The following is a 12571-nucleotide window of genomic DNA, read 5'->3' on the forward strand; positions in this document are numbered from 1 at the left end:
AGGTGCTCAGAGCTGGTGCACCAGGGATGTCCTGGAGTTTGTTGCATGTGCCCCTGTCTATCTTCTGGGTCTGCTGAAGTCCTGGAGCCCACACCACATACTACAGGATTCTTCTCAGAAATGAGCCAATTTGGAAAAGCAGCTCTATTGAACTTTGTATTTGTGGGGCTCAGGCCAGACTGTGGTGTCACTTTGAGATTCCAGTAAGCCCCCTGTCCAGATCTGCTGGCAAGTGATTTCATTTTCTTACACTCTCCAACCATCTCCAAACTGGTGCTGGTTATAGCCCAAATGCCAAGCATAGTACTCAAGGGCTAGACAACCAGAGAGGTATCTTAGTTGGCTTCTAAAGACAGCCTCATCAAGAGTACACAGTGTTCTGGGGTCTGTCCCCTAATCACCATAGGGGTGTCCCCAAACCCATACTTGTTTCATGACCCAACATCCTGCCCCATGTGTCCTAAGCCTCAGAAAGAGTCAAACTTTGACTCTGAGGGCCAGGAATGTGATGTTCCAGAGGGAATACAGAAAACATCTACGCAAACCTAATAGGCTTCCAGGCCCAGTGATTTTCAAATGGAAAGGTAGAATACAAGGCTTACATGGTGATGTGATGAGTGGATCTTTCAAATCAGATTACTACTATTTCTCACCAAGAGTAAGACTCATTTCTGAAAATCAGACTGTACGGCAGAACCTTCTAGAACTGTGGTTCTTTGCTGAAAGTCATGGGCAATAGTGCCTCATTCTACCAAGATCAAGGGTTGCATAACCTGCCTACAGATAAATGACATCACCAGAAAAAAATAATATATCCTTTCCTGGCTTAAAAATGTATGACATGAGCATAAGACAGGGGACTGGTGACATCAAGCCTCAGGGGACTGGGTTCCTGTTGAGAAGAATTGGGCTGGCTGGGAAGAACAAAGAGTCTAAAATGGGATACCTGAACAGGACTCTTGAGTGTTCATTTGCTGTGATGCTCTTGACAAGTTACTTAACCTCTCTGTGCCCTGATTTCTTCTTCCTTAAAACAAGAATGATGTTAGCAATAACAATCTTGGGGGCTGTTAGGAAGGAAGCACGAGCTGGTTAATACATTTAGAGTCCTTAAAACAAGGGCAGGGACAGACGTGTTCTAGAATTAGCTGTTTATTCATTGAATGGGTCTGGCATCTGGAGAGTCCCACAGAGAGGGAGAGGGGCCAGGAGGAGGTCATAGCATCCAAAGGGTGACCAGGCAGGCACCCAAAGGGTGACCAGGATGGAAGAGAACTGTGCAAGGGAGAGCAGGGAGCCTTCCTCTGTCTCTGTGGCAAGTGGGCGGGCTAGAGCCCTTCTTTTTTTTTTTTTTTTTTTTGTAAAGATTTATTTATTTATTATTATACAGTATTCTGCCTGCATGTGTCCCTGCAGGCCAGAAGAGGGCACCAGATCTCATCACAGATGGTTGTGAGCCACCATGTGGTTGCTGGGAATTGAACTCAGGACCTCTGGAAGAGCAGGCGGTGATCTTAACCACTGAGCCATCTCTCCAGCCCTAGAGCCCTTCTTATTACTCTTAATTATAGTTGGGGTACAGGATTTCACATGTGCCAGGCGTGCGCTCTAGCACCGGAATAGACCCCCGGGCCCCAGTCTACTCGGTTTTGTTATCTAGAGAAGTTGTAGGTTCACAGCAAAGATGGGCAGAAGGCACAGGGATTTCTCATGACTCCTGGGCCCCAAACATACACAATCTTCCTGACTGCGAGTGTCCCTCAAGAGAGCAGTGTGATTCCTAAGGTCGATGATTATCCACACATGCCCCTGTGCCCCCCAAAGCCCACAGCTCACATCAAGGTTTACCTCCGTGTCACACACTCTGAGTGTGGACAAAGGCATGTGGCCACTATTGAAACGCCACGCGGGAGTTCCACTGCTTTGAGCAACTGCTTGCCTCCTCCCTCCCGGGCCAACACTCACCTTTTTTTTTTTTTTTTTGGTTTTTCGAGACAGGGTTTCTCTGTGTAGCTTTGCGCCTTTCCTGGAACTCACTTGGTAGTCCAGGCTGGCCTCGAACTCACAGAGATCCGCCTGGCTCTGCCTCCCAAGTACTGGGATTAAAGGCGTGCGCCACCACCGCCCGGCAACACTCACCTTTTTATTGACATCATGGTGTTGCCTTTCTCGGACTGTCACACCGCTGTAATGACAGCTAACTGACATTGACTTGTTTGTTATTTATAGAGGAGTTCTTTATAGACGCCAAATACATCACTCTGTGGAAATATCCTACTACAAATTAAAATATGAAGTTCATGGGCCATATGCTAGAAATTAGTCAGAAAGACCAAGGAACTTATCTTCTTTGACCTGAGCCTACCAGGAATATTTCCCATACCCAGCACAACAACTGAATTTTCTGAACCGAAGAATCATGGTGAATGTGTCACCCAGGATTTGTTAGGTAGGGACTGACAAGTTAAGATTAGGATTAGAAAAAGAATATTCACCTTGCTTTGATTCAGAAGGAACTTATCCTTGTGGTTAACCTATAAATGTTGACAGCAAGTTAACATTTTTATTACTGCCAACTGGATTTGGCGTGTCTTTATTTTCTTTATTCCTGGGGATTGAGGGTGGATCTGTCATGAGTCTGCACCGGCCCATCGACTACTGCCATCTAGTGTTTGCTTCTCAGAATTGCAGGCTCAGCCTGGGGAGAACCAGCCAGTACTAGAGGCCCTCTAAGCAGATCTCAGCACAGGGCCCCTGGGGAGAGCAGGGTCTCTAGTGACCCTCCAGACCTCTGAATGATGCATGATGGATCCAATCATTGGAAACATGGGACTGAAGCACAGTCGAGTTATTAGAAACTTCTGTCAATGGTGATTCTATGACCAGCTTTCAGGGCACAGAAGAAAGGGGCCATCAGGGACGGAAGGAGTGAGCTATGAAAACTGCACGTCAGGAGACTGGGCTTTCTGAGCCTCCTTTTCCTAATTCAATTCTATTCTATTCACTACTTTCCGAAACATTCTAAAAATACTGCTGGTTTGGGGTCTCATCCCAACACATGTTTACCCTTTTGTTTAGCAGAATCTTTTCATTTTTGACACAGGGCCTTATGTAGCTCAAGTCACCGTCAAAGTCACTGTGTGTCCGAGGACAACCTTGACTTCCGGATCCTCCTCCCTCTACCTCCAAAGTGCTGGGATAACAGGGGTGCAGTGCATCACCATACCCAGCTCAAAGCTCCTCGAAAATACTGCTCAAGGGTTTTGTATACATATTTCTTTTATCACAAATCTCAAATCCCATTCATTCATTCATTCATCCCACAAGGACTGTATCCCCAAAGTGACCTTAAGGGACCACACTCACTCGTTCTGGGAGGACAGTCTCTTCATAGGATTCATCCACTCTGACTGGCATACTCTTTCGTTCCCCTCTTCAGCCTGAGAAAGACTCCATTTTTAAGTTTTGTTTTTGATTGACACATAGTAATTGTCTGCATTCATCAACATATATGATTTCTTTATGGTAAGAATGTCTACAATCCTTTCCTGTTGCTTTTGGAATATTACATTGTTATTAGTTTCAGTCACCCCACTGTGCAGCAGAGAACACAGCTGATTTCTCCTCTCACACTTTATCATTACAAGGTGGTCAGGGTCGGGGGTAAACGCTTTCTGTATTTGGGCAACTTCTTTAAATTGTGCAAGTCGGTGCTACCTGCCCAGCTTTATCTGCGGAGGGGATTTTAAAGTGGGTGTAGGAAGCATCTATTTAAGGAAATGATCATCCACTCCTCCTGACGAGCCAGCCCAAGAGTCTCTCCATCTTGAAGGCTTTTCTGTCCCCCTGCCTTGGCTCATGTATCTTCCCACCAGCTAGACTGTGACATCTGCCAGAGCCTCGACTTTAGGTTGGTTCTGTCTATGCTGGCAAATAAAAACTTCAGTGACTTGATGTCTTAGTTTTTTGAATCCTTTGCAATCTCAAATCCCATCCCTGGTGGTATACCTCATCCAACAAAGCCACACCTCTTCATCCTTTCCAACCAGTTCCACCAACTGGAGAGTGAGTATTCAAACATATGAGCCCATGGGGACCATTCTCATTCAAAATATCACATTTCTGTCCTCAGTCCCCATAGGCTTGTGGTCATATCACAATGCAAAACGCATTTAATCCAACTTCAAAAGTCCCCATAATCTATTACAGTCTCAACACAGTTTAAAAGTTCAGAGTCTTCTAAGACTCAAGGCACTCTTTTAACTATAACCACATATAAAATAAAAAAGCAAATGACATACTTCCAACATATAATGGAACTGAATATATACATAACCATTCCAAAATGGAGGAAAGGGGGCACAGTGAGCAAATACTGGACCAAAGCAAGACTGAAAATTAGCAGGGCAAACTCCAAATCTTGTCACTCTGTGTCTAATGTCAGAGGCCTTAGATGGCTCTACCCCTCTGGATCTGCTGACTACAGCATGCTTCTCTACCTTGGGCTGTTTCTACTTCCTGTATACTGCTCTCTCTGACAGATTCTCATGACTCTCAAATCTCCAGTATGTTGGGATCTCCAGAGCAATCCGGCTTCACTTTCATAGCTTTATGCAGTAGCTTTCCAGTGCCTCCATGCAGGACTCCCACACTACACACTTGACTTCAATGGCTTTCCTTAACCATGGAGGAAGATTCCACAGCCCCTTTACTCAAGTGTCCTTCACGACTCTGAATCCAGGACCATGTGGACGACACTGCCAAGTTTGACTTCCCATGTGGATAGACCCTGGCCCCTTGAACCACATTTGCAAGAGATCTCCTTTATTGTTGCTTTTCAGTAGCAGAAAATTCCTCAGACCTTTCCTTTTTACAAGTTGGAAGCTGAGCTATGTACAGTCTTCCCAGAGAGCAATGTTTCTTTATTCTATTTCATGTCAGGCCTCTCCTTAGCTCTTTCAGTACAAGCATTGGCTCCAACGTTAAATTTCCTGGTCCTCTTTTTCTCTTTAAACTGTATATTGTGTGTTTCTTTTTGCCCTGCTTGCTCCTTTTCATTGCAGATCTGCATGAGAGTGCTTACTAATAACCACGTGACAGAGTCAATATTAGGCTGTCTTAAAATCTCCTCTACCAAGGAAATTAATCCAATACTTTTTAATTTAACCTCAGGCAGATTCCTAGGACAAGGGAAGAAAGCAACCTCATTTTTTTTTTGTCAAAATATCACAAGAATGGTCTCTAGCCACATCACCAATATTGTTCTCCTCTGAAATCTCTTGAGCTGGTGGTCTTCTATGGTCCACATGGCTCTCAGCACTATTGTCTTCCAAGTTCCTACTAGGATGGCCCATTGAGCTTCGCTTAAAGCATTCAACTGCTTTCCTAGTTCAAAGTTCTAACATTTCCCACATTCCTCCAAAAAGCAGCGTAGTTGGGCCTGTTATAACAATACTCCATTTCGGATACCAGTTTAGTTTGACTTAGTTTTTTTTTAATTTCTGTGATGAAACACCATGATCAAGACAACTTATAAAAGAAAGCATTTAATTTGGGCTTATAGTTTCATAGGGCTTGCAGTTAAGTCCAGGAACAGCTGAGAACGCACATCTTATCCACAATCACAAGGCAGAGAGAACACTGGGAATGTTGAGAGTCTTTTGAAACCTCAAAGCCTGTCTCCAGTGACACACCTCCTCCAACAAAACCACACCTCCCAATCCTTCCCAAACAGTTCCATCAACTGGGGACCAAGTATTCAAACATATGAACCTATGGGGACCGTTATCAAACCACCGCATATGGTAATTCAGAAAGAACTAAAATCCTCTTTTTTGGTTCCTTGACAATCAACATTGTTTAGAACACAGCTGTGTGAAGCAAGCCAGGGTATGCATTACCTAGGGTACATGTTGTAGCTCACTCAATTCACAGTAAGTGTGAACAACCACACAGTCTAGAACAGTAAAGTGGCAATTAACGAGATAATCCCATGTAGTTTATCTGGTAGTTAAAAGAGGTTTATTTCAGAGTAACTTACAACCAGTAAAGGGGTTGGTTACGGGATCCAGGAGAGGTGAGGTGCAGTCCAGCGTGGTTCTCTGGAGAACTCTGACTTGGTCTGCAATCCAGCATCCAGGATCATGAGGAGCCAAGAGAGAGTCGGCACATACACATCTCAGGTCTTAAGGGGTCCCTGTCTTGGCTATGCCTCAGGGGCAGGTCATAGGCAGATGTGGCAGTTACCTGCTGCCTCACTAGGGGCAGTGCTTCAAGGTCAAAGTGGCAACAGCTACCCACCACAGAACAGTCCTAGGAGGTTTGCTCTGTTTTCTAGGGATGTGATAGAAGCAGGTATCACTAGCTTGGGAAACTTTTAAAGCTGCCATGATTGACCCTAGAACTTAACCACAGGGAACTTTAGATAGGTGGTGGAGGCACCCTGGACATGCCCCTTATATCTCATAGTTGAAGCTCCTCCTGCTACCCAGCCATCCTGTGATTTCCAAATTTTCAGACCTGCCCTACATACCCACCCCCTGCTTCTCAGGCACTGCTCTATCCAGAGAGAAGTGGAGGAGGGGAAGAGCCATGGTTTTTCATTTCCTGAGTGCTCTCCTCATTTAGGGACATTCAGGGCTGGGTAATTTCTTGTCATGATGAGTGCTACATGTATCCACACTGTAGTACACATCTCCAGATGTGCCAGCACCATGTGGAGCAACAAAAAGCAGCCCCAGACATAGATAAGTGTTCCAGGCTGTGGGGGATAGTGTCAAGTTGCCCCCATTGAGGACACTTGGGCCCATGCAAGGCCATACAATGGGAATTTGTTTAGTAAATTAAACATATGCTGCACAACTACAGATTTTAGTTTAGGTTAGTTTTGAGGCAGGGACTTACTCTGTAGCCCAGGCTCACCTGGAGCACATTATATAGTTCAGGCTAGCCCCAGACTTTTGACATTTTTGCTACATGCTAAGATTCTAGGTATAACCATATTCTTTGTTTCATTTCCTGGCTTCCTTCCATTTGATATGGTTAAAGACTTTCTACCTTTTTTCTTTGCTTGGAAAAAGGTAGGATAGAGGTATATTCTAATATTGTTAACTAGAATTCAATAATATTCTCCAGGCAATGATGAATTGTCCCCACTACACCATACTCAGTCAAACATGCCCCTTCTTGATTAAGAAAAATAAAATGAGAGATCTTTAATTTTCTACCCTACTGCATCCTATCCCATGGCATTTTAAACACATTCAATGTAGAGGCTCCTGTTGTACTGTACCTTTCTTACTATGGGCCCATTCTCCAATCTCTCTCCTTACTTTGTGTCTCTTTTTTCTTCTATGTCAAACAGTGAAAACAAATGCAGATAATGGCCTGGTGTGTGTGTGTGTGTGTGTGTGTGTGTGTGTGTGTGTGTGTGCGTGTGTGTGTGTGTGTGTGTGTGTGTGTGTGTGTGTGTGTGTGTAAGGTGGGAGGGAACCTTACATAAATGACTTCTGAGTGAAGTTTATACAACAACATTTCCTTCGTATATATGACATCTAAGAAAGGAGTTAACCTTAGTCTTCATGGCCCCAGGGGATCACTAAGAGGAAGGAACAGGGCAGTCCATGAAGTACATATATAATGGTGGATAGACTTCCTCTGAAGAGCATGACCTTGAGATGTTTACATAACCACTGGTCTCACGACACTCATTATCTTAAATTTTTTCATGTAAGCAAGTAATACTGACTTAATATGGAATGCTGAGAACATGCAGGAAAGGTAAAGGAAAAAAAAACCTCCCTAAAGTTGTCTAAAATTTACTTAAGCAGGGGTGACTTTGTCCATAGGCAATTCTATTCAGAAGTTTGGTTTTCTACAATTAATATTAATATTCATCAAGAGGCAACCATTTCTATTGCTTTATAGCATATTTGAGAGTATACTCAAAGGTACTGAGTCTTAAAAACTGTTAAGGATGGGGCAGTCCATGTTGGATGTTGGGGGCGGGACATGTTTCTCCTGTGATTCATGGTGTAGTTGTTTTTTTCTTTGCCCAGAGTATGGAAATACTTCCTTGGAATCCTCAGTTTTTAAACAGTGTTATTTATATTTATCTTTTAACTGATCAAGAATAAACATTGTGGGATCTGGAGAGATGTCTCAGGAATTAAGCATGCTTACTGTTCTACGGAAGAACCAAAATTCAGATCTCTTGCCTACACTGAGCCCCTCATAGAGACCTGTAAACTCTAGATGCAAGGGACCTGGCGCCCTCTTCTGGCCTCCATAGGCAACAGTGTGCATGCATGCACATGCTAGCACACGCACAGACACAAATCTTAAAATAAATATTCTAGACAAATGAAGTGTGAGGCCAGAGCATTTCTGTGTTCCGGTCAGCTAAATTCACTGTTCCAGAGTCCTGAGTACCACCTGACTGCTTGCAGTGTTAGTGCGGAAGTATCCCCAGGTATCTGCGGCCATCCTCGTTAAGGGAACCTGAGTGACTGTAATGTCAGATCAAGAGTAGGACAAAGTCTACAATAGCTGACGATTGATTCCTAGTCATAGTGGCTTTGACAGTGTAGGAAGTCTGGTGTACTTGAGGGCATTGTCTGTTTCATTTCATATTAAAAACCACAATTGCTACCAATAAGCTCTTATCGTAATTTATACTATTATACTCTGTATTATTATTTATAGTGTAGGACTTGTTACTTTATATAGCCATAATACATAGTATATATAGTCACATAGCATATGTTATTATGTAGATGCATTTCTTAAAGATGGGAAATTTTTATATTATCTAGCAATAGGATTATTAATTGTTTTCATTTTTTTTTCCCGTGAGTTCTAAAGTTTTATATGTACTACAGTTAATTATCTAGGTGGAAATGCAAACATACACACCCACACAGGAAGGTGATGTCCCTGGGCTGAAAGCGTGAGGGCCAGCTGCCCTAGATTATTTGGTTTTAGACAGGTTATATGTACACATGCACACGGAGGGGTATGTAAGAGGTCATTTTATTGGAGTCACTTCTCTCCTTCTAGGATGTGTGTCCTGGGGACCACACATGGGTCTTCAGGCTTGGTGGCAAGTGCCACTACCCTCAGAGCCCAAGGGTTGTTTGTTTTTACTGATGCCGATAGAACTATTTTCTCACTTGGTTACATAACTGTGAAACCCACGGGCTAGAACCCCAAAGCACAAGGCTAGAGTCTCCAAGGAATGAAGTTCGTGGGCTTCTTCTTTTCTTGCAGTTTCATGAATATCTGGTTTTATTACCCGTTGAATCTTGCCCTCCTCCCCCTGAACTCCCCACCCCTCACCCCATGCTCCCGTGGTCCCTACATCTAGTAGAGAAAGGTGCTTGAAGGCCAACACATGGAACTAGATGGCCTTCTCTGAGGGCTTCACCCTCCAGCTATCAAGCCTTCTCCAAGCCATCTCTCCCTCTCTCCCCAGGAGATTCTTCAAGGACATGCCTCACAATGCGTTGGACAAAAAGTCCAATTTTGAACTCCTGGAGTAAGTTCTATGTCGAGCATAGCTTCCCCCACCCCTTCCCCAAGTGTCCTGCTGTCCTGTTCACCTGTCTGTCTCCCCAGCCCAGAGCCCTTGGACCCAGTTCCCTGGTCTCCAAGCCTTCTCACCTCCTTTTGGTTGGTCAGAAGTCCAGTGTGTGTGTCGAATGCGGCTTCTGTTTCCCTTCTTTCAGAAAAGAAGTGGGTTTGGACCTGTTTTTCCCAAAGCAGATGCAGGAAAACTTAAAGGTGAGGGAAGCAGAGGGTAAGGAGCCCAGTGAGCCCTGCTCGATGTCTGCCCTGGGATAAGAACCAGAGGGATGGGAAGATGAGAACCTATGGCCTTGGGCTACCTGACATAAGACAGCTGATGTGTGTGGTAGGCCCTCCAGGCCCGGGGATCAGGATGAGGTGCACCTGGCTCAAGACTGCCTTAGAGGCTTGATTCATTTTATGACCTGGCTCATGGGAGTCCATGTCTCCTGCCTTCCGTCCCAGGGTTAGGGTGAGCTTCCGCGGAGACAGTTGTGAGCTTTAGGGAATGTGTGTGGGCTTCTGTTGCGGTGGGGACCCTGGGAGCCATGTTGCAGCAGTGGGCAGCCTCTCCACAAGACCTAAGGCAGAAACCTGAACTGACTCAGCACTGCCCAACCCCCTCCCAGCCTAAGCAGTTCCGAAAGATGATCCAGCAGACCTTCCAGCAGTATGCATCACTCCGGGAGGAAGAATGTGTTATGAAGTTCTTCAATACCCTGGCAGGCTTTGCCAACATCGACCAAGAGACCTACCGCTGCGAACTCATTGTAATGGCCTCTTCTTCACTTCACCCCGCCTGACCTCCAGGCCTCTGGGATGGGACTCCAGGGGTCCAGTGTGGGGGGAAAAGAGGAAGGTGGGCAGGATAGAAAAGCAATGGGAAGAGGTGAACTGTACAGTGGAGTTTAAGGTGAGAGGGCTGGAGAGATGGCGGTGTAAGTCTATCTTAATGAGATGTTCTTAAAGTTTCTGAATAGGGCTGGGTGGGACAGGAAACCAACCCCCTTTCTCCTTTTATTCCAGCAAGGATGGAACATTACCGTGGATCTAGTCATTGGCCCTAAAGGCATCCGTCAGCTGACTAGTCAAGATACAAAGGTAGAGAGAGCCCAAGAGCGAGTCTCACTTCGCTCCAGCTCAGAGGTCTTTCCCTCTTCCCTGGCTCCTCTTCTGCCTCCCCATCAGTTCTTCTCCCCATCCCCCATTGCTCAGGGCAGACTTTATAAGGCCATGCCCTTGGTGTCGATTCGTTGAGAGGATCTGGGGACAGCAGCATGTGTCAGATGGGTCATTATTGACCATGATGCTGCTGCACAAAGTAGGGGGAGGAGTGAGAGAGTGCCGTTCCCGTTCTTATGATGCATAAGGAAGAGCCTCTCCCAGGACTCCCTGGGAACCTGGGCTCAGTTCGGGCTCTACCGCCAATTTGACATATGCTCTTGACAAGAGGACCTTCCTCCCTTCCTCTTCTCCAATGTGAACATCTTGGGCTTCTGAGATGGACCTTCCAGCCTCATTCTCTCTATCCTCAAAAGAGACTCTCCACTCCCCACCGCTCATCCTCACCCCCATCTTGACCAGATCCTAGGGTTGAATGGTCTTCAATTCTCCCTGTCTCTTTCGCAGCCCACCTGCCTGGCTGAGTTCAAGCAGATCAAGTCTATCAGGTGCCTCCCATTGGAAGAGGGCCAGGCGGTCTTGCAACTGGGCATCGAGGGTGCCCCCCAGGTGAGCATCTCTGGGGGAACTGGGAGCTCTGTGGGTGAGATTTATTCAATTCAGCCTGTCCAAGTCCAGCAGGGACTAGAGATTCTCTGTTGACGGATCTTATTAAGAAAACTGTACCCATGACTGGCAAGATAAAGGCACCTACCACCAAGCCCAATAATCTAAATCCAATCCCCTGGCCCCAGCCCATGTAGTGGAAGGAGAGAAATGACTTGTATGAATTGTCCTCTGGCCACTGTGTTTACACAGTAACAACTTTGCATCCTCTCTTCTCCACAACCTAATGAATAAATGAAGTATAAACCAAAACTAAAACTCTACCCAATATCCAAACAAGGTTCTATGATAATGATAAGATTTAAGGAAATATGAAAATTATTTCTTTATTTTCAGGAAAGAAGTAGAAAAGGCTTTAGGGTAGGTAGAGGCAGCTGAAAATAAGGTACAGAGCAGAAGTCTAACATTTAGCAAATAAGCAATGATTTAGAAATCAAGATCTGAGAGACCTGGGGGCTTTTTTGTAGTTAGAAATATGGGAGAGACCTCAGACCACCAAACATTTGTCTCTCCTCTTAGCAGCCTGTGCTGAGCCCCCAGTCTTACTCAGTTTCCGCTTCTTAGTTTCTGTAAAACATAAGGTCTTGTGCTGTCTGCTCAGAGATCAGAATAAGGGTGACCCAGACTTAGCCTTGCAACCAAGAGCGCTGGGTAGGCAGTGGGAGGAATGGCCAGTGTGCCCCCTGGTGGCTGTCTCTCACAACACACACAGTACGCCGGAAAGGTGTGGGCGGAATCCCACAGAGGTAGGGCCAGGTCCTGTAACCTCCCAGTGGGATGGATTCTAGCTGAGGTTCTGCTTTCTCACCGGTGGTTGGCCTCTTCTCTGCAGTCTTTGTCCATCAAAACCTCGTCCCTGGCAGAGGCCGAGAACATGGCTGACCTCATAGATGGCTACTGCAGGCTGCAGGGAGAACATAAAGGCTCTCTCATCATGAATGCCAAGAAAGGTAGGTTTTCTCTTTGGAGATAGAACAGCCTAGAGGTGGATGGCAGAGGGAACATCAGGCATTGGCCCTTAAGTGGAAGCAAAGATTTTGGGAGTCTGAGGAGGTGCTGAGTCAATTCTAGGTGGTCAACTACTGGAAGTAACTTTTGGAGGAGCAGTGTTTGCAGTCGCTGGCATACATATCAGAGCTTTTGCTAGCGTATGGCTGTTCTGTCCTGTGTGACCCTGATCGGGGACCAGTCAGGAAATGGGCAAGGCTGGAGCATGTGA

General features: G+C 45.5%; 1 protein-coding gene across 1 annotated transcript in view; it reads left to right on the top strand.

Annotated features, from left to right (window-relative positions):
- The window catches only part of Ptk2b (protein tyrosine kinase 2 beta), a 129506-nt gene that overhangs the window by 93856 nt on the left and 23079 nt on the right, over nt 1-12571 (top strand). Inside the window, 6 exon segments of the mRNA XM_052732893.1 lie at nt 9473-9535; nt 9726-9780; nt 10194-10334; nt 10591-10665; nt 11194-11295; nt 12185-12302. Coding sequence (XP_052588853.1) covers nt 9473-9535; nt 9726-9780; nt 10194-10334; nt 10591-10665; nt 11194-11295; nt 12185-12302 — 554 coding nt within the window.

The sequence above is a fragment of the Peromyscus californicus genome, unplaced genomic scaffold (genome assembly GCF_007827085.1).
Source record: "Peromyscus californicus insignis strain IS unplaced genomic scaffold, ASM782708v3 Scaffold_12__1_contigs__length_115047231, whole genome shotgun sequence".
Lineage (NCBI taxonomy): Eukaryota > Metazoa > Chordata > Mammalia > Rodentia > Cricetidae > Peromyscus > Peromyscus californicus.